This window comes from Lepus europaeus, chromosome 9 (assembly GCF_033115175.1).
Source record: "Lepus europaeus isolate LE1 chromosome 9, mLepTim1.pri, whole genome shotgun sequence".
Lineage (NCBI taxonomy): Eukaryota > Metazoa > Chordata > Mammalia > Lagomorpha > Leporidae > Lepus > Lepus europaeus.
The window spans coordinates 95,598,233-95,623,447 of record NC_084835.1 but is presented as its reverse complement, the minus strand read 5'-3'; the positions used below and the strand labels follow the sequence as shown (position 1 = coordinate 95,623,447).

The window sequence follows — 25,215 nt, the reverse complement described above, 5'->3', positions numbered from 1 at the left end:
TGGTTCAACAACATGAGTTTGTCATAGTTCTGGGAACCGGGAAGTGCAAGCTCAAGGCGCCTGCAGGTTCGGTGTCTGGTGAGGACTCTCGCTGGTTGCTGGGTGCGCGTCTTCTTGCTGTGTCTTCACGAGGCGGAGAAAGGGCCAGGGAGCTCTCTGGGGCCTCTTTATGAGAGCACCCATCCCGTTCATGAGAAGTCTCAGCCCCACCCCCCCAACCCCCCACCCCCGACATCTTCATCTGGGGGCTTGGCGTTCCAACGCAGGCGTGGGTCAAGGACGGGGTGGGGGGCTCAAGCATTTAGTCCTTCACTAGCGGGGGCTCAGTGGCATTTTGGTTTTGGCTGGACAAAGGGGAAAGGGAAGGGCATCTTAGGCGAGACAAACACTGGGCAGAGCCCGCCAGAGGAGTTGAGAACTACTCCTCAAGTGTGTGTGTGTGTGTGTGTGTGTGTGTGTGTGGCGGTCAGATAAGCTGGCCCAGCAGGTGTGACACGGCTATGGGAGAACCTGGCAGCTCTGAGGGAGGCATTTCGAATGCCTTCTCCTGTGTAGACCATGGGAACCATGGCAGGTTCTTGAGCAGAGGTGTGCCGTAAGACTTGGATTCACTCTTAATACCGTGAAAGTTGGTGCTCCGTAAATCGGTCTATTGGCTGCTTTTTGTCGGTAGTTGGTTCTTTGTAAATTCCGGTCTCGTCTTCGTTTGCTGCTTGTGTCTGATTTAGCCTGGCACAATCTCACATCCATGCCTCCGGTACTTTCTTTTTCATGCTTTCAAAATATTTATTCATTTGTTTCATTTGAAAGGCAGAGAGAGAGAGAAAGGCAGACAGAGATCTTCCATCCACCGCTTCACTCCACAAATGCTCACAACAGCCAGCGCTGGGCCAGACCAAAGCCAGGAGCCAAGAATCCAATCTGGGCCTCCCAGGTGGGCAGTGGGAACCCAAGTCCTTGACCCATCATCTGCTGCCTCTCAGGGTGCCTGTTAGAAAGAAGCTGGTATGAGGCGCAGAGCCGGGACTTGAACCCTGGCACTCTGATTTGGCCGAGGTGCCAAACAGTGGCTTAAGGTCCCATGCCTGATGCTCACTCCTGTAGTTCTGGTTCTGACAGCTGAGCCAGGGCAGCACCAAAGGTCAGGTGGACATTCCCCAGGAACATCTGGTGCTAAAGGACCCTGGAGACATCTGGCGGGCAGGCGCCTGGCAGCCCCGGGCTCTCTGCGCTCCGCAGTAGTGGAGAGTCCCTGGTGAGCACTGGCCCTGAGAGCCGGCGTGTCTGGAGCACTGGGGTGGCACAGCCATCCAGGGGGTGCCTCTGTGCGCTGATGACCTCCCCCTCCAGCGTCACAGCACCAGGCTATTCCCTTCTGCAGCCAGAGTGAAGCCGTGTGGGAGGGCAGGCCTCCGAGCAAGGTGTCCCTGGATTCCACGGAAGAGCCTCTCCTGTCACTCCACACTGCGAAGATGGCCCTGTTTCCCCTGCCCACCCTTTTTGTAACTTTTTTTAGAAGAGGGAATCTAGGAGGAAGGAAAATAAGCATTTTAATTTGGGGATTCATTAATTTTGAAGAAGTTAAAGGCATCTAACCTGATGGAATATTTATAAAAATTGGAAGCTCGTTGTCAAGTAAATCACATTTATTTAATCTAGTATTAGACTGCTTTTTTTTTTTTTTAACCAGATGGAAAACATTAGCAGCCCTAGTGAACAGACCCAGCAGACTCCCAGAGGTCATCTTTAACCACCATTAGCAATCTGGTTTCCCCAGATTAGTGAGACACACAAGGCAGCCGGCCAGGAACAGCTGAATCGTCAGGGCTCTGTCGTCGCCTAATGCTGAACCATTTTGCAAAAACCCTTTGAGTGAGGTGTTTGAACCTTCTAAGCTCAGAACTGGCAAATTGCACCTGGAAGTTTCAGTCAAAAATCGGAACTAGGGCCTGATGCAAACTAGTCCTAAAAGCCCGCACAAACTTGATAGAAAGAAAGGTGGATGGTTGTCAGCGGGAAACCTGCCTGGGACTCATGTAGTCTTCATTTATCCGCTACCTGTTTCCTGGTTTCATTCCCATGTAAAGCTACTAATTGTGGCATGGAAAAGGAACGCATTTTGGAACAATGCTATGTGAGATAAGCAGTCTGCAGAATACACTGATGGATCCCAGAGAATCTGGCCTACAATATCGTTCTAGAGCATGGCTTCTAGAATCGCCTGTTCAGGAACAGACGATCTCATCTGAATTGTGTTTTGAGTGGAGGAGAAAGTTGTGGAATGGTTCAGGCTCGGCGTGCCTTCTAGGTAAATGCATAGATGCGTACATGCTTGCTTCTGTCTTGTTCAAGTTCGATCTCCTATGTGAGTGTAAAACGTCTACACATTTAGCTGGTCAAATGAGAGTAAACATAGGCACAACTGCACATAATGTGTACGTATTTTCATTTCAAAAGACCATTGTGCTTGGTTTCCTTACTACTGACCTTTTAGATAATCGCATTTTCTAGGAGTTAGAGTGAGGCGAGGGATAGATTTAAAGTGTTTGCAGGTGTCTTGTCATCACGTGGAGAAGAAAGCCAGGGTTCAGGGGTGCCCCTGAACCTACAGAGGTACAAAATGAGAGCAAGGATGAGGCTGTGTGAACATGACCTACAGGTTGGAAAAGGTCTTGCCAGTAAGGAACTCAGGGATGCCAAGGATGCTGTTAATCTGCTCCCTCTAACTGCATGTACGGAATATGTGCATGTCTGCGTAGTTACATAAATGTATTCACATACGCACATGCACGTGCACACACACGCACTGCCAGCAGCTATCTGATGGAATGCAGGCTCGCCACTTACAACAGCGTGTTGAGGACAGTCTATAGCATAGGTTGTGGTGTACGCTGCTGCTCTGGGGAGGAACTGTGCTTGCCTCTTTATAGGATTTTTCCCAGCATCTCCCTATGTTGCTGCACGCACTCAGGACTGTTGCATTCCACTTCTGGATGAGGGAAATGAGTACCTAGTGGGAGAGAGTCTAAATGATGAATTCTGGCCCAGGCCTTCTCCCTTTCAGTAACATGTGAAGGCACATTACTGAGTACCCAGTATGTGTCCAGCACTGGGCAGCCACTGGCCACACAGAAAGACAGAGCCCCTGCCTCCAAGTAGCACACAGCCCAGTGGACGAGGAAAGGCAGTAGGCAAACAGCACCTTGCCAGAAACACGAGCAAGTTGCCCTGGGAACCCCAAAGAGGGGCCGACCCCCAAGGGTGGACGACGAGGGTTCATGAAGCCTCAAAGACCCTTCTCTATACCACCACATTCCTTTAGGCAGAAATGGAAAGCCCAATTAGACTATGTGGGAAGTATAGAAATCGGGTTGGAATTTGAAAAAAAAAAAAAAAAGCTGATTAGCTGAATGATTGGATTCCTTTGGTTTATTTAGGTTTTCTGGATTGTGTAGACTCAATTTGTGACTGTAGATCAATACATTTGCTTAACCTGCCACCACTCCAGTTAGCTCATAAGCAAACACCAATCTAACCTTTATCCACAGTGTAGTTTTTCTGGGTTGAAGACAAGTGGCTAACAGACTGTCAACAAGCAAGTAAAAATGTATTAACTAAGGTGGGGTAGCTTGTTTCATGTCTCTGGGTTTGAGTTTCTTCTTAAATGAAGCATCAGTTATTAGAAACCTCCTCGAGGTTTATAAATGTTCTCTAAAGGCCCCCTCACAGCCTCCCCTACTTCCTTTCTCTGCCCTAAAGTCTTGTGGGCAAGAAACGTAGGAGACCTCTGCTTCCATGGTCTTAAAACCTCTCAGCTGAAACCAGCCATCCACGCGTCAAGGAAAGGAACTCTGATCAGATTTATACAAAAATTCCTACTGTCCAGCCTCCTTTTTTGCCCATTCTGGCAGTTTCCTTTGTTGCAAAGGATGGATAGTGGGGGTGGGGAGATGATGGACGTGACCTTCAGGAATCTTCTTTCTCAGAGCTGCCGTCTGCAGGCCAGACTCTGCCCTCCCTGTCCGTTGCTCCCCTCCCTGCTTCAAGGGGAATTGCACAGGAGCAAAGACTTCTAATCTCGGGTTATATTACATAAACTCTTTTTGTAAATATTGAATAGCGAGTGAGGAGTGGACATTTGGCTCAGTACTTAAGTGGCGGCTTGGGATGCCGGCATCCCCTGTCATGGTGGAAGTTCAAGTCCCAGCTCCACTTCCGATCCAGTTCCCTGCTAATGTACGTGGGAAAGCAGCAGTGATGGCTCAAGTAGCTGGGTCCCTGCCACCCATGTGGGAGACCCTGATGGAGTGCTGGGCTCCTGGCTTCAGCCTCACCCAGCCCTGCCTAGCTGTTGCGGGCATTTGGGCCATGAACCACCAGATGGAAGATCTCTCTCTCTGTCTCTTTCTCATCCTTACCCCCAGGTGTCCAGGTGTGTGTGTGTCTTCCATTTCAAATAACATGAAAAAAAAAAAAAAAAAAGGGAAAGAAAAGCTTTCAGAAAACAGCCTACACAAAACTAATAATAGTCTTTGTCCTTTTTTTTTTAAAGGTGAACACACACAAGAAGCCAGCTCACCTCATACACTCAAGAAGGATGTAGAAAACATGGGGAAAGGTATAGAAAAAGCCTCAGTTCTGTAAAAGTCTCCGCTTTAAAGGACTGGAGATGATAGGAGGATATTTTTGTTCTCCACCATATTTTAAGCCTGACAAGCAACATATGAATAATATATGGACCACTGGGTGGCTATAATTGAGATTAATGCATACATATCAATCAATACATGACACTGTAATATAATACTTTAAAATAATATATTACATTGATTTATATTCATGGATTTCTGCACAAAATCTATCCTATGTCTATGCAACACTTTTTAAACTGGTAAAATATTTTGTCTTATAATAATAAATTGCCATATATAACAGTTCTCTGGAGAGTTATTTGTAAAGATTAGTAAAATGACTTCTTTTTTTTTTCTTTATTAGAAGAACTTCAGAAGGTTTTATTTGAACAAATAGATTTACGGAGACGACTGGAGCAAGAATTCCAAGTGTTAAAAGGAAACACATCTTTCCCAGTGTTCAGTAAGAAGTGGCTTTTATTTCATTGTACTGGTGATGTGTGGTGACATTTCTGGTTCCCGAGCTTAGGAGTGTGATTCTGAGTATTAAGTAGTTGTGCAAGCCAGCCCTGTCTTCCCATGTCTAGATTCATAAATTGTCCTCTCTCTTATTTATGCTTTGAATTTGCTCAGAGATAAAATTTCTTGTAAGAATCATTTGCTACTTCTTGATATCTGTGTGCCCATAGGTGTGTATTGTGTATGATTAAAAAATAATAGATACACAGGCAGGCATTTGGCATAGTGGTTGGGATGCCCACGTCCCAGGTTGAAGTACCTGGGTTCGAGTCCCAGCCCTGCTCCTGATTCCAGCTTCCTGAAGGCACACACCCTGAGAAGCAGCAGCGATGGCTCAAGTAACTGGGTCCTGGCCACCAACATGGGAGATGTGGACTGAGTTCCAGGCTCCCAGTTTCTGCCTGGCCCAGTCTCTGCCACTGTGGGTATTTGGGGAGTGAACCAGCATATGGGAGATTCTCACATATCTATCTGTCTGTTCCTTGTCTCTCTGCTTTTGAAAGAAATGAAGAAAAATTTTTAAATATGTAATCAAATTTGTAGATGAAATTATATATTGATGTATTTTTCAATTATGTATTTTAAAACGAAACAATTACTCGGCTGTGGATAGCTGCCAGGTGCTTGAGATATGTGTAACTATGAAGATTTAACCTTTAACAGTTCAGTGTACACACGTTCATTAATTGAAATTAATATCATCTTAGTAGTTTTGGCTTCTATATCTCTACTTAACCTTAAATTTCCATTCCAAATTTGAGGGCAGGAGATATTGTAACCTAAAAACCGTTGGTTCTGCTGCTAGTGTCTTGGCATTTCAGAAGGACATCACATCCCACATTTCTCCCATTCACCTGCCCCGGTCTGGGTTACATTTGGACAAATCCATCATGGTTTTGTGTTCCAAGCCTTTTGGAGTCTCGTAGAGTCGTAGTTCCCTCTCCAGAGAAAAGAAAGTGGGGAAGGAAGCTGTATGCAACAGTTTTTAAAGTATGTGGCTTCTTAATTCATTTTCTTTCTGGGACACTTTTTGAGAATGTTATTCATCTGTGGGTCCCAAAACGCGAGTGGCAGTTCCTGTGCCCGAGCCAGAGACCAGCAACTGTGACCATTTCAGTGATACGGGCCTGAAGGCCTGCCCGCTACAGAGCTGGCCAAGTGGGATCATCAGCATGAGCGAAAGCGCTCAGGCAGTGCGTCGGTAGGGGCCCGGCTTCCTGGTGACTCGTCAAACCCAGAGGCGGCTGCGGGATGGAAGAGAGCTCTGACCACAGACCACGGCAGGGTCTGCCAAGTTTTTGATGGGAGCTTGGGCTCTCACGGTGCGTCAGCGTTTTGAATTCAGAGATGCCTGCTGGGCCGTAGGGGAAGATCGAAGAGATTGGCCAATCGCCTTTGATAGCGCAGTTAGGGGCATGAACTCGGGTGGCTTCCAGGAAACAGAAACAGATTAAAAACATCTTTGAAACTTTAAGAGGACAGCAGCTCCCAAGGGATCCAGGATTCTCTACTTTCTGAAACTCTGTTAAGAAAAACTGCAACTTTTTTTTTTGCAGCAATGAGCAGACTTTGAATGATCTGTTTCCCCATAAGCTGATCTTTCTCGATTGTTGGATTCACAAATCCTTGCTTTTAGACCCAGCAGAGTGGGTCCAAGTTGTGTTGAGTCCTTAGCGGGTCCTCCCGACCCCCTGAAGTCAGTGTAACCATAACTTGTCCCACTATTTAGTAAAAGTGAATTAGTGATATTTTTAAGGAATTATGTAACTCATAGTAGTTTATCCATTTTCCTTATAACCCTCCCTGTTGTACAACATGTACACATGATCCTGTTTTAAAAACTTGGAATATAATGGCACAACCAGCCCATGTCCATTCAGGTCTCTCATTTCATCATTTTGATCTGGATTAATATAAACTCTTGGTGGTGCCACACATGTGAAACATTTCCATTAAGCGACAGCAAAATTTCCTCTTCTATCTGTAGTTACTCCATTGACCAAGGAAGTGGCATATGTGTGCCCAGGTTTGAATAATGCGTGGTTTAGATGCACCACAAAGAGGCAGTCAATTTCACACGGATGAAAATAGCAAATGCACGTTGTGTGCTTGTTAAGTAAATGCGAGGCCCCCGGGAACTAGCGGACAGATCGAGGTTCGCCCAGAAGGAAAGGGGAAATGGGAACTTCGTGACGCTGCACCAGAGGGAAGCGTAGAGGAGTCCTCGTGAGAGTTTGTGCAAAACTTTTCACTCGGAGGTGGACAGACGCAGTCACATCACTTAAAATCCCATCCGGTTTCAGCACTGGCGACCTAAGCTGGGAGCTGCCCGGGCTCAGAAATCGACCAGACCTGAGTTTACTATGGGCTGTAGTGGTGGGGTGACCCTGGAGCTCCTGGCTCACAGGCTGAGTGGGACCAGATGGGACCACCTAGGTGAAGTACAGTGCACGTGCGCTACCTGGTGCGGTCTCAGTGGAAAATCCTGGGAGAGAAGAACACAGCATGAGGCAAGTGTGGCATTGACTCCTAGGACAGGGACTCCAGGGGGCCGCCTCCCCCACTCACAGTGGGGCAACTTAGGCCTGGTCCCAGCCTCTTTCTCAACAGTGTAACAACACCCCCAGCTCCCTCCTGTGGCTGCCAGGAGCAGAGAGGGACAGACATCATGGGTTCCGCAGAGTGACGGACACTGGGCAGGGACAGGAGGCGTCCACACGCTGTTTTCGAGTTTGATGCTCGCATGCCTGCAGGGACTTGATAGGAATCAACCAATATGAGAAGCCGGAGCTTTGCTGATTTACTGGGCTGTAGTTACAGAGGCTGGAACAGGCAATGGAACTTGTTCTGTGTTTTTCAATTTTTATCTGTTTTGTTTTCATCTTACTTGGAAGTCAGAGAGAGAGAGAGAAACAGACAGAGATCTTCAATTCCCAAATGCCTGCAGCAGCCAGGGCTGGGCCAGGCCCACGCCGGGGACCTGGGACCCCAACAGGCTCTCCCAGATGTGTGGCGGGGACCCAGCTGCTTGAGCCACCTTCTGCTGCGTCACCAAGTGCACGTTAGCAGGCAGCTGGACCAGAAGCAGAGGAGTTGGGACTCAGGCCAGGAACAACCAGCACGGGACATGGGTGTCTCAGGAGACGGCCCAACCACTGTACCACCACGTGGCTGGCCCTGTGGCCCTCAGCCGCAACACGTCACTGTGTCCTCACCTCTCTTCTCTGCCCCCTGCTTTGATAGCTCAGCCTTCCTCCAACCCTGGCACCAAGTCTTCCACTCAAGTAACTTCGGTCATTCCCTGCTGTTTCTCCTATAGGGCAAAAGCCAACTCCTAACTGACTCTCAGAACCCTCCGCCCTTGGTCCACCTGGCCTCTCCAGTGCCACTCCCACCCCAGCTCCAGTTAGGAGACAGACCCCAAACACTGGTGCTGCTCACTGCTTCTCTCCAGTCCCCATGCTTCCCCTGGGTCTCCTCCTCATCCGGGACACAGCTTAAGTTTTGCCACCTCCAGGAAGCCTTCCCCTCTTGCAGTGGGCACCCTGTTCCGCAGCCCTACTCTGTTTGCTCCTAGTTCCACAGCTGTTTGTGTTGGCTGCACTTGTGTTCCTCTCTCCTACCCTCCCCCCCTTTTTTTTTTTTGCATTTTAAATGGGCTCAGGACAGGGCGGCTGGTGATCGGCCTCTGCCGCTGCCCCCAGCACCCGGCACGCATGGGCACAGAATACGCTCTCGGGCCGTGTGGACAGAGCGGCCGGTGTCACGGTGGAGGACATGAAGGATGAGACTAAGGATGAGACTAAGTGGCAGAAGCCTGTTAGGTGAAGGAGATTAGCTGGCACGCATGAGCTGGGGCTTCGGGTTCGCAGGCACGGGTGCGCCTCTGTGGCACGGAGAGGGGGCAGTGGAAAGGCCGCGTGGCTAGCGCAGGGGAGGGCGCTGAAGGAGGCTTCGTCGTTGACTTCAGTGCGTTTCCTTGGAGGTGTCGTCCTTTCAGTCCTCGTTAAGACTTCCAGGTTCCTGTGAAAGTTACTCCCTACTAAAAACAGACTCCATCTCCTCTCCCTGAATCTGGTCGTCCACATCCGTCATCCGTCATGATCACTGCATGGGGTTTATGCTCAATGGGATGCCTGCCTGCCTGCCTGGCCGCCTTTCTGTCTGTCTCTTTGTAGCAGCCTCTGGAGGAGGAGAGGGGAAGGGAATTCCAAAACACTGCCCAGGTCAGACACCTCCTCACTGTAAAAACAGTGGTACCCACGTGAAGAGGGTGCTACAAAGGAGCCCCCCCCCACCAGTCCATTGCTAGGTGAACAGGAGCCCCGAGGTGAACCACCCACACCATACGGTTCCCTTCTTGCTTGTGGTCCCAGGACTGTCTGCAGAATGCATTGGCTCCTCACGCTGTCCTGGGCTGCAGGGCACAGCCTGCTCCACCGTGTGGGCCGCTGTGTTCCAGTCCACCTCTGCTTACACCGTTCTTTTCCAAAACTCAGCTGGGTTCCAAGTAATTCTCACTAGAGGAGTCAGCCTAGTGATTTTTCTTCATCTGCAATTAAACTGTGTCTTCATCAGCCTATGGACCAGAGCAGAATTTTTAGTCTTTTTTTTCTTTGTTTGCCAGTTAACAATCTCTGTATCTCAGAAGTCATGCACCTGCTTATGATAGAAAGTTTTAAGTAAACAGAAATACAAAAGGGAATAAATGAAAATCACTCATAATGTCGCTACCCAGAGATAACCAACGTTAACATTTTGGGGTTTCAGCCTTTTTAATGCATATTAAGTTCTTTTTTTTACTATACTTGATCTTAGCCCAAAGGCTGAGAAGTGATAAATTCCTTTTTTATAAACAAATGAAATATTAAGCACATGATTTTTAACCCTCTCCTCACCTAAAATGTGCTTTTATTCATTAGCAAACAGCAGTCTGAGTGGGCTCCTAGGTTAGACACTGAGGTTTGTCTGATGGACACCTTATAATTAAATCTTTGCACTGGTCTGTTGCTACTCCTTAGGATAAACTCCTAACAGAATCCCTGGATTACCTGATAGGAGCTTCTTAAAGCTCTTGATATATAATTTCTAATTGCTTTCTAGAAAGGTTTTACTAATTTATACTCCTGTCCTTGGAACAGCACATAGCATCATTACTTTTATAGATAGATTTATTTATTTTTTTTTGAAAGTCAGAGTTATAGAGGGAGAGAGAGACCAAGAAAGAAAGAGAATCTTCCATTCACTGGTTCACTCCACAAGTGACCACAGGGCCAGGTCTGGGCCAGGCCAAAGGCAGGAGCCAGGAACTCCATCCTGGTCTCCTATGTGGGTGGCAGGGACCCGAGCACTTAGGCCGTCTTCCACTGCCTTCCTAGGCACATTAACAGGGAGCTGGATTAGATACAGAATGGCCTGGCCTGGAAGCAGGGCTCCAGTATGGGATGCTGGCACCCCACGGGGCCGCGTACCCTACTGTGCCACACTCTGCTAGTGTACACAGAAAGCATGGCTGCCCCGTTCCAGCTGCACATCGCTGGCTCACAGGGGTACCTGCCAACAGCTGTGGGGCACAGTGGGCTCATCCTCCTGGACGTCAGGGCGTGTACTCACACAAAGCGAGACAGCCACCGGCTCACCTGGTGCCACAGTACTTGGGTCCCTCCAGGAAGGGCATCGATATGTGGTGTGTGGCCGTGGCCACAGTCCCTTTCCTGTCGCTGCTGGGGCTGGCAGTCCCTTTTCATGTCTGACACCCATCTGTGAATCCTGTGAATGCCTTTTTATACTCCTGCCCCCTTTTCTTTAATGTGTGCGTCTTCTTGATTTGTATGAACTCTTCATATATGGAAATATCAGTTCTTTGACATGTCAGATACTCTTTGATGTATAAAAATTATGTGCTTTTAAAATTTATTTATTTATTTGAAAGTCGGAGCTACAGAGAGACACACAGAGAGAGGTCTTCCATCTGCTGGTTCACTCCACAAATGGCTCACATGGCTGGGTCTGGACCAGGCTCAAGCCAGGATCCAGGAACCAGGAGCTTCATCCAGGTCTCCCAAATGAGTGGCAGCGGCCCAAGCATTTGGGCCATCTTCTGATGTTTTCCCAGGCCATCAGCAGGGAGCTGGATTGGAAGCGGAGCAGCCGAGACACAAATTGGCACCCATAAGGGATGCCAGTGTCTCATTCTCTGGCTTTCTCACTATGCCACAACACAAGCCCAGCTTCTCCCAAATTATGTTTAAATATGGACTTTGGTGTTTAGGGAGTTTAATTTGCTTATAATGTACTGTTGTACCAAAGTTTCACATTTCTTTCTGATCAAATCTATCTTTTCCTTTCTGGTTTTTGTCTTTGATGCCTTCCCAGTTCAAGCTTATAAAATTATTCATTGTTTTGCCTCATCCTTTAATAGCTTTGTTTTCATTGTGTGTGTGTGTGTGTGTTTAAGATTTTATTTATTTATTTGAAAGGCAGAGTTACAGAGAGGCAGAGGCAGAGAGAGAGAGAGAGAGAGAAGTCTTTAAAGAAAAAGGAAGTTTGCTTTGAGGGCAAAACCACAGAGGCTGGAAGTGCCATGCAGATTCGAGGCCCGGACAGTGGTTTGGTGCGTGGAGGGCACTGGGCATGTCCTCTGTGCCCTCCTCAGTGGCAGCCGGCTGAGCGCTTGCGGTGGTCCGGCTCCCCTGCCGCCCACCCATGCAGTTGCTCCCCTAACTCCCCGGGGGACCAGGGAGCCCCTTCCGTCCTGACTTTGCACCGCATCCTCCCCTCTATTCCAGGGCCTTTCTCATCCAGGGCTCAGAGCTTTTAAAAAATAAATTATAATACTTGGGATAGGAGGAGGAATTCAAATAGTATAGAAAGATAGAAGTTGGGAAAAAATAAAACTATAGCCTTTTTGTTGAGTTATTTATTTATTTAGAAAACGTATTAAATTATTTATTTGAAAAGCAGAGTTACAGAGATGCAGAAGCAGAGAGAGAGAGAGAGGGAGAAAGAGAGAGAGGTCTTCCATCCGCTGGTTCACTCTCCAGATGGCAGCAATGGCCAGGGCTGGGCCAATCCGAAACCAGGAGCTTCTTCTGAGTCTCCCATGCAGGTGCAGGGGCCCAAGGACTTGGGCCATCTTCCACTGCTTTCCCAGGCCACAGCAGAGAGTGGGATTGGAAGTGGAGTAGCCAGGACCTGAACCGGCGCCCATATGGGATGCCAGCACTGCAGGCGGTGGCTTGACCCGCTATGCCACAGTGCCAGCCCCAAGGGTTATTTATTTAAACAAACAAAAACAAAAACAAAAGGCATTTATTTATTTGCAAGGCAGAGTTACAGAGAGAGAGGGAGTGACAGAGAGAATCCATTATCCACTGATTCACTCCCCAGGTGGCCGAGCTGGCCAGGCTGGGGCCAGGAGCCAGGAACCCTGTCTGAATCTCCCATGTAGGTGGCAGGGGCCCAAGCCCTTGACCATCTTGCACTGCCATCCCAGGCCATTAGTAGGGAGCTGGATTGGAAATGGACCAGCCGAGATACGAACCGGTGCTCATTCGAGATGCCTGGGTCACAGACAGCACCACAAGGCTGGCCCCGAAACCAATCTTTTAATCTCTTCGGTGTCCTGAGTCTCATGACCGGTACAGGATTTATTGTGTCGACAGTGATGAGGAGCGGGCATTGAAAGGGATTTGGAAGGGGAAGCAGCAGGGTCAGTGGTGAGTCAGAAGCCTCTTCAAGGATGAGTGCCTGCATGGGGGAGGGAACGGCACAGAGCAGGGGGGATGGAGGAGAGAGGAAAAGATAGAGGCAAGCTCTCCGTTTCGTCCAAGCTGCTGCCCTATCACCCACAAACTCAGTATGAGATGGTGTTAATTTCTCCTTTAAAGCAGAGAAAAAGGCAAAGTTCATCAAATCCACTCTTGAAAAAAGATCACATGGAGGGGCTGGCGCTGTGACGTAGTGGGTAAAGCTGCCACCTGGAACACCTGCATCCCATATGGCCACCAGTTCGAGTCCCAGCTACTCCACTTCCATTCTAGCTCCCTCCTAATGGCCTGGGAAAGCAGTGGAAGATGGCCCAAATGCTTAGGTCCCTGCACCCATGTGGGAAACCAGGATGAAACTCCTGGCTCCTGGCCTTTGTGGGCCCTTGGGGAGTGAACCAGCAGATGGAAGATCTCTCCTTCTCTCTGTAACTCTTGACTTTTAAGTAAATTAATTAATTTTTTAAAATCACATGGAAAGGATGTGAGGCTTTGCTATAATTTTGGAAATCACCTCTTTCCTTAAATGCAAAAAACATGATCAATATGTAGAAAAGCACAAATATTTTTGCATGCAAAATCTCTTCTAGATCTCCTTCTCAGATTACGCTGAGGTCTGTCCAACAGCTCCAGGGCCAAAGAAGGACCACAGCATAGGCTGATTTGGGGGTGAAAGAGTTTGCTGGTTGGAAGAATCAGACCAGGATGCTTTTTTTCTATCCCTTACAAATGAGAAGAGGTGGGTTGGACGTTTGATGCTTGAGGACACCCACCCACATCCCATATTGCAGGGCCTGGCTTGAGTCCTGGCTCCTCTGCTTCCAACCCAGCTTCCTGGGAGACAGATGATGGCTCAAGTACTAGGGTCTGTGCTACCCATGGGGGAGACCCAGGTGGAGTTCCCAGCTCCTGGTTTCAGCTGATTCATCCCTGGCTGTCGCAGGCCATTTGGGGGAGTGAACCAACAGATGTAAGATAACTCCCTTTCTCTGCCTTTCAGATAAAATGGAAATGAATAAGCAACTAAATAATTTTTAGAAGTCCTATCCGTGAATTGATGTTGTAAAGAAAAGAGTGGGTTGAGCTGCAGGGAAGCCAGGCAGGCCTCTTCCACAGACTCCATCTTCTTTGCCGACATCAGGGTCAGCGCCGTCTGAGCCCATCTCCTCGGCTCACTGCACTTGTAGACAGTGGGGACTTGTGATATCTGTGGCTTGTTAGAGGACATGGCCACACCCCTTTTGCATCAGAATTATGTGTAACAGATTAGACCAGATGGATCATGAGGCACTGTGAAATACGACACACACCTCACCCTCTCAGAATGTACCGTCTATTCTGATTAAATTATAGTGTTAGCAACATGCCATATGTGTGTACTTAAAAAAAAATAAGGTACCTCAGGGGAGGGGGCTCTCTATGCAAGTGGCGGTGATATTTTTACTAGATAGACTCAAAGCGGATTTTGCCCTTTCATTAATTTCTTTCTCTGTTCCTCTCTCCTGCCAGATAATTTTCAGGATCAGATGAAAAGGGAACTAGCCTACCGAGAAGAAATGGTGCAACAATTACAAATTGTAAGATGCATTTCTACTTAAACATGCATGCTACTTGATTGTTCTGGCTTCCAGTCCCCCCAGGATGTGTGAGGCCTTTGATGCTTTTGCCGTGAAATCCGCTGGTCCACTTACCTCTCAGCTGGTTTCGATGCTAATTACCCAGAGATTTACTTAGACAACAGATAAACAGATGCGTCAGCATGTTTCCTCTAAATGTAACTACCTACCATGTGTTAATAGACAGCTGTGTATATTGTCTCTGTGGGCGAACCAGCAGTACCTGCTTCTTCCTCCACCGTACAAACTTCAGGCATGGTGCCGGGAGGGGCTAGGAGCTCAGGGAGGGGCCGTTGTCTTCCATCCTCCCTGCTTTCAGTACCCAGCACCGCCACCTGAGCCAGGCCTTCCACTCTCGGTAGAACTTAGTGGACACACAGCGGACCAGTTAACATTCACTGGAAGGGTGATGCAAAGAAAGAATTTCCAGATGAAGTGTGCTACTCACTCCTGATCGTTCCTAACGTTGAACACGGCTTCGTGTGGGGTTTTTGTTTGTTTCTCAACTGTGATTATTATCATTTGGGTTGCTTGACATTTCTGAGCCGGTCTGCGTTATCCTTAGACCGTGAAGCGTGTTGTCTCCGCGTGTCTTGTCGAGGCATCCAGCTCGCTAGTTCCGTCTGGATTATTCAGGAAGCATGGTTGTTAATGCCTCCCTCTGCCTCCAGACTCAAGCTTGCGTTAATGGTGATTCCACAGCGTCGCTTTAGAGCGCTCTTATGTTTTATGCTTTTCCCCATTCCGGGGCTCTGTCCAAAGTGCTGCTTCTCACACTCCCACAGGTTTCCCTTCGTCTCAAGTGCTTGTGAACAGCTCTGTTTTGAAAAACACTACATCAGACGCAGCTTAAACAGCATCTCTTCTCTTGTGTTGGTTCTGTTTGTGTGTGAGTTTTGTTTGCGACTTAATTCACTGGGGAGCAGAGGATTTTCTTAATTGGTTGGTAATAAATCCCCTAGAGAGGTTAAAAAGTCATGTCTCTGCTACGGGTGGCTTTTGATTCCTAGATAATAAGAGCAATAATTATTTACTGTGGGTAAACTTACTGTTTTCCTTGCCCAAAGGGAGAAATTTCAATGTAAGACTGAGGTAGAGTCAGACAGAGTTTTAATACTGTTCTTACGTTATACAGGGCATCCTTTTCAGGTTGCTAAAACAAAAGTTGCCACAGATGCAACAAAAAGATTGTGGCTTTAGGGTGGCGGTAATTATAGCAAAATGGGCACCGGGAAAGTAATATGAGTGTTTATTTCAGCACCTCAGAGCCAGTGAAGTACTCTTCATGTCTTAATTTTGTTTGGCAGTTGGCTTTCTTGGTAAAGGAAGAAATAATACTACATCTATGTAACCAGCGGATAGTAGAAGAAAAAAAAAAGTCTTATACCTTTTGAGATATCTGGCACACAGAGGATACAAATTAGGATTACTAAGCATTTTTATTATACCATATTGCAAAATAACCTATAATCCAGTATTCATCTGGCGAGACAGGTGTTACTCATTCACATTCCTCTGCATAGTGAAATCACCCTGACAGCCAATCAGATAGCTTGGGGGAAGCTAGACTTGTTCCTTCAGCCCCGTGGGTACCATATAACTCCTGAAATCTGCAAAAAGTACATCCAAACTAACATAAAATTTGTCGAAAAAGACAATTTCCCCCTCCTGCTCCTCTTGCTCATGTGTCCTCCCCCATCATGCCCAGGGTTCTAGTGCTCCCGCTGGGGCCAAGCGCCGTGTGCAGCATCAGATAGCTGTTGGTAAATATTTGTTGAATGAATCGCCATTTGTGAATGGCCCCTAACCCGGCACTGACACTGTCATAGAGCCGTACTCTTCATTCTTTTCCAAATTTCCTGAGCAGGATCCTTATTTCCTCAAATGTTCTTTTACTTATGTCTTACTATGCTGTCTCTAGTCGACATGAGCTAGTAGACACAATTTTTTTTTTTTTACAAATGGATAAACAACGTTGTTTTTTACATTTAAAGGCTGATGAAAAACCACTACTAATCCTATTAAAGAATATCCAACATTTCAATTGAAAACTATAACTTATTAAATACTACGTAGGTTTTACCAAACACAACTTGAAAATATCAAGCATACTTGTTCAATTTGAGTACAATGGATTCAAGACCAAGTATACATGTTACAAGCATCAAGGTTGGATTACAATTATCATAGTTGTCACCACCATCATCATCATCTTCACGTTTGCTTTTCAATGCATTTGATGCATTGGCAATATCTTGTGATGACGTCACGTTAGTGACAATGAGAATGTTTTTGAGCCTGATTAATCAGAACATTCTGAACTGCTGGTGTTGCAGGAATGATGCTTTCCCAACAGGTGACTGTGAAGCAGGCATCTGTACTGTGAACCTTTGTCCTGTGAGGATCACTGGAGTAGCTACCTTAGTTGAAACAGACATGGTTTGTGGAGTTGGTGTGCCCAGCGTGGGAGTCCTTGGTCTACTAGTAACTGACACAACACTTAACTATGGAAATGTTATTCTTCCTGCAGAAGTAGATGCCTTTTTTGGTAAAGACTTAAGCCTATAGTTTGGAGCTATTAAGCAGTACCTATGAGGTGGCAGTATGTATCTAGGATCTGCATAGGGTTTGATCAGTGGCAATGGGGTTTGATTTCTTTGCCTTGCAATATCTAGTAAAAAATATCTCTTGGGAGAGGAGAGGGTAAAAGCTGATCAGCACGATGCTGGATTGCCAATTGCATGGCGTTTGCGTCAACAGTAGCCTTCTTAGCTTGGCTGGAATAAACTTTTGCATCGTCTAGAATTGTGGCCACATATCGGAAGGCAAACTCCAACATCTCATTTCCAACTCTTGGCTCATAATCTGTAGTCCCCATACCCTTCAGATCTGTGCCACCATCTGTGCATCTTTCGGCATACTCTTGGAGAAGCCGTCTTGCCAGACCCCATGATACGTGGCAATCGAACTTCTCAAGCTAAGTCACCCACATCAACGTATTTCAGTCCTGATCTTGATGCAAATTCTTTGCCTACTGTGGTTTTCCCAACCCCTGGTGTACTCTAGATTTTTCTTCTTTTTACAGTGTTAATCAGGACACTGATCCATGCAAATTAGATACTGTTAAATCTTCTTCCTAAGGAATCTCCCAGCTAAGCACTCATTAGTTGAGGGGATGATCTGCAGCACCAGTGATCAGAATGTTCACCCGCAACCTAGTGCCCCTGGCAGGCTCAGAGCACCAGCTAAACACAAGTTTTAGCATCTGCAAACTTGGGCTCAAGTCACACCCCATGTGCTTCATGGAGAGTCAGTCCTCACCCAAGAGGGACTGCTGTAAGGTTCAACCTAGTGCCCTGATAGGCATATTAAAAGATGAAAATGAGGAATAAATATGAAATAACATATGCCAGCCATCAAATGCCAAGCGGCTATGAGTCATCAATTTCACGGCACGGCCTTCTCAAAGGAGCGCCTGTGCTAGCGGAACCATTTAAGCCTGGCGACTGGAGCTATTCTTGTGCAGGAGGCCCTGTGTTTGCATTGCACCATCTGCTTTAGAATGGAGGCAGCAGACACCACGCTGCTTGAACGGAAGTTTATCTTGCCCCTTATTCAGCTTGATGTATTTGCCAAAGCACCTGAGGGGAAGCATCTTCAGAACATTCTATCTACAGAGTATCAAGAAGTTGCAGAGTAGCTCGGTTATTGGCACTCTCAATATCTTAGTTAAATGATCTCATTCATCAGGAAATACGGCTGTACTGTTTGTTTCCTGAGAGTAGAACAATTCACTCAGATTTGTTTTAATACTTAAAGTTTACAGATCATATATTACAGAATAGGCACCTTTTTTTTTTCCTTAAGATGAAATAAGCACCCACCCTATCTTGCAATCATGGGGAATGTAAGCATATTAAAACCATCATGTTATGTAATGGTTCCCACAGACCCACAATGCATTTATTCTAGGTTGTTACACGGTGCTCCTACTCAAAAGACTTCTATCGAAAGCATCTTGGGTATCATTGCTGCAGAAAGAAAACTTATGAATTTTTGGTTCCTGCTATTTTGAATTCTCTGCTGGCTATAATTTCTGCACCATTGCTTCTTTTTCTAGATTGTTAAATGCAAAGTTGTGATGACTTTAGAGTCAAATGATTGCCTCTCTCTGTACGTTTAATAAATGAATGTGCATTTATCTCAATGTGAGTTTTAAAGCTTATGCCAAGCTAGTTTATTTAACATTTATACATGGCCACAGCTAACTTTTTTTTAAGTTTAAGTAACTGAAAATTTGAACTTTGTAGTAGTTAACACAGTATGTGTTAAAGTGCCCGACCCCTGCCCTGGATTTTCAATGGCTTAAAGCACTTTCATTACTAAGCCAGATTTAAGTATGAAAAACAAAGAAGGAGATTCCCCTCACTCTGAACCAAATGCAGAAGTTTGAGAGTTCAGCAACATCTTGAAAATGCAAAAGTTGTATAGTAAAGGGCAGAGGATTTCACAATCACAAGTGAATTATTTAAGGAGAAATTTGTTCAGTGTCAAAACAAAATCCATCAGGTCTTAAAATTAAGCAGCAACTGAAGATGTGTTACCCAGTGAATAGCTTTTTAAGATAATAAAGAAAGTAATTTATAACATGAGTTGAGGCTATTTTGATGACTTGATTGCTTGTTTTTTTCATTGTTAACTTAGCAATGATTTTTTTTTTAAGTAGGTGCATCTGTGTATGACCTACGATGGTAGTTTGTTGAAAACGTTCTTTTTGAAAGTCATAGTTCTTGAAGGCCATTGTGAAGCTGCGACACAAAGCATGTGTTGAATGGTTAGACCCAGATTCATTTCCCTTGAACTTGCCAGTTCACTCCCAGCAGGTGCAGGCTGGGGAAAATGAGCTGGTCTTGAAGTGCCCTCTGCTGTTGCTCCAGAAACCTGCAGTCACATGCTGTTGAGAAAGGCTTGCAAAGCTCTTTCTTAAAAGCGTTTGTTAAAATGATGTTCATCAATAGATTTAGTACTAATGTTTTGTTTGCGGTGGACTTGTAAAAAAGCAGCTTACAGCCTCCTGACGGCGGGAGCGTGATGCTTCTTCGCAGGGAGCAGAGTCCTCACCACCGCTGGACGAGCACAGCTCTTCAGTGTTAGGTCTTTTCTCGAAGGTTCTCCAGGGTTCTCTAAAGTGGGAACTTGCCTGGATTTCTACTGTCACAACCCAGAAAGTTTTTAAAAATATACTAGACATTAAAAAAAAAAAAAAACTAGCTAGAATGGTTGCTCCATTGCACTGTAATTAAAAAAAAAAAAAAAAATGCCTGGGCCGCCAGAGGAGTTTGGTTTCCAGGTTAAATATGCATCAAAAAAGAGCTCCAGCCGGCGCCTGGGGGGGGGGGGGGGGGGCTCACTAGGCTAATCCTCCGCCTTGCTCTGCCAGCACACCGGGTTCTAGTCCCGGTCAGGGCACCGGATTCTGTCCCGGTTGCCCCTCTTCCAGGCCAGCTCTCTGCTGTGGCCCGGGAAGGCAGTGGAGGATGGCCCAAGTGCTTGGGCCCTGCACCCCATGGGAGACCAGGAGAAGCACCTGGCTCCTGCCTTTGCATCGGCGTGGTGCGCCAGCCGCAGCGCACCAGCCACGGCGGCCATTGGAGGGTAAAGCAACGGCAAAGGAAGACCTTTCTCTCTGTCTCTCTCTCTCAGTGTCCACTCTGAAAAAAAAAAATAAAAATAAAAAAATAAAAACTCCCTGCAAGTCAGGGACTTGACAGGAATCTGAGCTTCCCTGGAAGCTACCTTCAGGTTGTCCATCACTGGACAGGCAGACTTGGGCTCCCGTTTGTCCTTTCCCAGTTACTGATCTGCTGCCACGTGTCTGGGCGATGCCATCAGTTGTTCCTTCGTCTTGGAGCCTTCTTCTTCTCATTGTTCTCCCTTTGAGAGGTTGATTCACCTAAATGTCTGACCTCAGGCTAGCTCCCTCTTGGCACAAACTAGGATGTCATGTTTTTCAGTCAAGCTCCAATAGTTGCTCTGCGAGAGCCAACTATGATATAAATGTTACAAGAAACTCTGAGTTGTTTTTTTGCCTATGTCCGCCTTGGCAGTTTCCAAGCTGACCAATAAGTTCTCTTATAGGAGATTCACACGGGGTAACTAGAATCCCAGACTCCTGAGCTGTGACGTCCTGGCTGAGCTGTCTGGAAGCCAACACTGCATTTTGTGGAATGTGAATTTTGTGAATCCCCATCAATCGTGAGAGTCCCCATGACTTGACGAATCACAAGAAAAAAGCTTCCACCTAAAAGATTAAAATACCGTCCATTAGAATACATCCAATTACGGAGTTGTTAAAATGTGAAGGGAAAAAGTGTATCTTGGAATCCATGAACTAGCGTAGCGTTCGTGAACAGCTGGGCCATGTGCTCACATAATCCTTATTATCACTCATGATTTAGGACCTGGAAATTAAAACACACCATTCTCAGCTCCCAACATCCTCCTCCTCCTCCTCCTCCTTCTCCTTCTCCTCCTTCTTTTTTGTCTTTCTTTGGCTTTTATTCCACTTCGTTTTAAGGAAATAAACACCAAAATCAAGACTGAGTAGAGGATAATCCTTTGCGTCCATTTTAATTCCCTTCTGGAGCTTTGGGGACAAGTGTTCTTACTTAGAAATGTTACCATGAGTCCTTTTTCTTTTCTTTTTCAGCTTCCTACCTTAATGAAATGCTACATTGTAGTTTCTGAAAAAGAGAGAGAAAAGAGCATTTTGACTTTGCTCTGAGAGAAGTGGCCTTCGGGCAGTTTGCTTTGGCTAGGATGGTGGTTCACTGGCTTTGAGGAGACGGACCCAGTGATGTTAACTTGCCACTTGTAGTGCTTGGCACAGAATGAGCTCTTTCTAAGCCTTTGTGGCATCTTAACTTACTCTTGAGGACCTTCCTAAATGTGACAGATGCACACACACATTTTATTGATAACTCTTTATACCCCAAAGTTGGTGTCATTTCTTACTATCCTAAATAATTGAATTCCACTCAAGGCTCTGTTACATTAGGCACCTAAAGAGAGTTCTATCAGCCTACACCATAATGGAAAAACCAAGATTCAAGGGTGTCTCTGTTAATAGCAGGTGTAGCATAACCTACAGTGAAAAGAAGAGGTAACTAGAGTAGGTCCCTGTGTAACTGTTCTTGTCATAGTTATCTGGTTGATCTCAGCCCATGGTCTAAAATACAAGATTAAGACAGTGAACTTTTTATGTTACTATATGAATCATTAATTTCAATGCTACTGTTTATGCCCTTTGCCTATCAGAATGGTTTATGCTGTGGTTCTATATCAGAAGAGGGAAATGGATATTTTAATCTCCTTTTTTCCTCATTAAAAAGACTCTGATTCAGCAGTAAAATGGTCCAGTTCCTCTTAGTCACTGGCATCATTGGAGAGTCATAGTTCCTTCCCATTGGGAAAGGATCGTATGTATGCACTGGAGAATTAAGAGTGTGAAACACACAGTATGCGGAGAAAGCAAGGAAAGTAACAGAATTCAAGAACATTGCTGGTCGAATGAGAATAACTTTATTTCCCTCTCTGCTTAAAGCCATGTTTCATTTCACATTCCAGATGACTGAATATTTATTTCTTTAAATTTAAAACAGATTCAAGTCTTTAGAGTCCTGAGTTTAGCCTTGCAGTGATGAAGGTAGGATCCAATATTTTCCTGGATTAGTGGAGAGGCAAATCTAAGTAATTCATAGTCCAGTGTCAATCATTTGAATTTTCTTATTAAAAGTAGCATATCAGATATTATAGACTTCCATTCAAAACTCCAGCATTCACAAGTACTTTTCAGATTTATCCAGGTAGAATTTTCCAGGATCATATTTGCCATTCAGTGCAGTTATTTCTGATGGCTCTCATTAATTCTTGGTAATTTACCCAGTATAATAGTTTATGTTGAATTAGTCTCACTTGTGATTTATGATAGCATATTTTTATAAAAAATCACTCTAAAAACTGAAATATTATGTTGAATTTATCGTTAATCACATTCTTGTTCTGTGACCTTGTACATACTTTCTAACATCAAAACTCAGTTTTTGTGCCTAAATAAAAAACAATACTATATTATTAAATGCAAATTTTCTTCACTCTTTTAAGTGAAATATTGCCTATTCACCTCGGGGTTAATGGGGTCACCTGTTCTGTCATTAGGGTGACGGCCCGTAGGTGCAGGCCGTGGGAATGTACTGGTCGGGGCCCACCCAAGAAACCTCTGCCCCTCAGTGAGGCTCTCGGCTTTCAGAGCGTCAGGCATGATGACCTGTCTCCGGGTTTAGCTGACCTGGCTGGTTTTTGTGTGCTTTTATCTTGCAGATTCCCTATGCAGCAAGCTTGATCAGGAAAGAGAAGCTTGGTGCCCATCTCAGCAAAAGCTAAAAGGTGAGATTGCCGAAGGAGAGAGATTTCCTAAATCTCTGTGTGGTTACTGCTTGGCTGCCTTCTTTGTGGCTGTATTTGCCCCAGGGACAGGTAAATTGCCTCCTGTGTTTAAGTCAATACACCAGTGAACTTTGTTATGTCTGAGGATGGGACTTCCTAAATGAATGGCTAAGTGCTTCTTAACAATTTCCAGAAAAATTCCTAAAGCTAAGGATATTCTCTATTCTGTCTGCTAAAGGGGTCTTCATTCTGTTTTGAGGTTTTCTGCTCTTAGGTGTGTATCAGAACCCTAATTACTGCCCCCTGGAAATGGACAGGAGTGTCAGTAGTTAGCCAGTCGTGTCTCATTTTTCTGTCTCTCCTTTGCTTCCCAAAAGTCTTCCTGAACACTGACTTTCAGTGAGTTACTGCAGATGGTGGGATGAACAAGTGGGTACAGTACAAATTCTGAGACCTTCGGCCCAAGGAAGAGTAGTTCATTCTTTCCCTAAACCAAAAACAGTTCTTCTGTAGACAAAGCCAAGTTCAAGACCACAATCCTGAAAACAATTTAAAACAAGTGCTGGACTCTTCAGGAAAAACAGGCAGTGAAAATTCAAGGAATAGATTCTGTAGATGCCTAAACATTTCAAAATCAACGTAAGATGACATGGGTAATTACTAAAATTATGGGAATGCAAAACCTGGGACACTTTTGTCTCTATAACAGTGTGCTGTGATGACTAAGAGTTGGAATTGCTAAAGTGGTAGCTTGACCCACTTCCATCAGAGTGGTTCTTCCCATGCCTTCCCTCTGGAACACATGTGTTTCCAACTCAGCAGAATTAAGTGCCAAAAGAATTCCCCATAACACAAGTTCTATCCTCCAAGCTTCCCCTCTGCCTGCCGCGAGTCTCTCCTCCCGCGGCAGTCCTGCTGCTGGCTGTCAGAGCTCCTGACTTTAAACCTGGTGCCCGCTGCTCCTGCACCTGGACCTCTGGTCCTCAGTGAGCAGAGAGGCTCAGCTCGTCATTCATGACGTCACACGCCAGCGAGTCTGAGAGGCTGGCCCTGCTCTCTATAGAGACGTGCTTTTATTAAGTCAGAACTTGACCTTGAGTAATTGTTTTCTCATTGTAGTAGACCAGCAGTATAAAATGAAACTCTAGAACATTCAGGTTCTGGTACATCTTAACTCAGAATATCAAGATAATCAAGGCAAGAATTATCCAAAATAATTGATAAAATTAATAGAAAGTGGCCGGCGCCATGGCTTAACAGGCTAATCCTCCGCCTTGCGGCGCCAGCACACCGGGTTCTAGTCCCGGTTGGGGCGCTGGATTCTGTCCCGGTTGCCCCTCTTCCAGGCCAGCTCTCTGCTATGGCCCAGGAAGGCAGTGGAGGATGGCCCAGGTCCTTGGGCCCTGCACCCGCATGGAAACCAGGAGAAGCACCTGGCTCCTGGCTTCGGATCAGCGAGATGCGCTGGCCGCAGTGGCCATTGGAGGGTGAACCAACGGTAAAGGAAGACCTTTCTCTCTGTTTCTCTCTCTCTCACTATCCACTCTGCCTGTCAAAAAAAAATTAATAGAAAGTATTAATATTGAAACATTAGTATGAAAATATTAGCATTTTTAATTTTTTTTTATTTATTTATAAGGCAGAGTTACAGAGAGAGAGGGAGAGACAGAGAGAACGATATCTTCCATTCTCTGGTTCACTCCCCAGATAACCACAATGGCGAGTGTCAGGAGCCAGGAACTTCTTTCTGATCTCCCACATGGGTGCAGGGGCCCAAGTGCTTGGGCCATCTTCCATTGCTTTTCCCAAGTCAAGAGCAGGGAGCTGTATCAGAATTGAAGCTGCCAGGACTTAAAACAGCGCCCATATGGGATGCCAACAATGCAGGAGGCAGCTTTACTTGCTACTCCGCAGCACCAGCCCCTTCATATGTTTTTTAAAATCAACTTTTTACTGAAAATTCAGCAAAGTGTACAAGTCACAAAGTCATACAGATCGTGATGTTTGTGGATCAGAAGTCAGTGAATTTTCATGAGATGAATCTAAATGACAACCTTGTGCCCCTGTCCAGTTTCTCCATCCCCTACTTCCAACACAGGCTAATTTTGCCTGTTTCTGAACTTTATGTAAATGATGTTATATAGATTGTTCTGTTGGGTCTGACTTCTTTTACTCAGCATTTAGAAGGTTCAGCCATTATTAGAATGTGGTTTGGTTTAACTCAGGAACTTCAACACA

The 25,215-nt window shown here is 45.8% G+C and overlaps 1 protein-coding gene and 1 pseudogene across 1 annotated transcript in view; one reads left to right on the top strand and one right to left on the bottom strand.

Annotated features, from left to right (window-relative positions):
• Window positions 1-22,974, top strand: part of SKOR2 (SKI family transcriptional corepressor 2) — a 35,487-nt gene extending 12,513 nt beyond the window's left edge. Inside the window, exons 4-7 of the mRNA XM_062200276.1 lie at window positions 4,553-4,618; window positions 4,996-5,094; window positions 14,426-14,493; window positions 22,912-22,974. Coding sequence (XP_062056260.1) covers window positions 4,553-4,618; window positions 4,996-5,094; window positions 14,426-14,493; window positions 22,912-22,974 — 296 coding nt within the window. The remainder of the gene's footprint in view (window positions 1-4,552; window positions 4,619-4,995; window positions 5,095-14,425; window positions 14,494-22,911) is intronic.
• On the bottom strand, window positions 16,635-17,483 carry LOC133766698 (transcription initiation factor TFIID subunit 9-like; annotated as a pseudogene).
• Window positions 22,975-25,215: the final 2,241 nt, after the last annotated feature.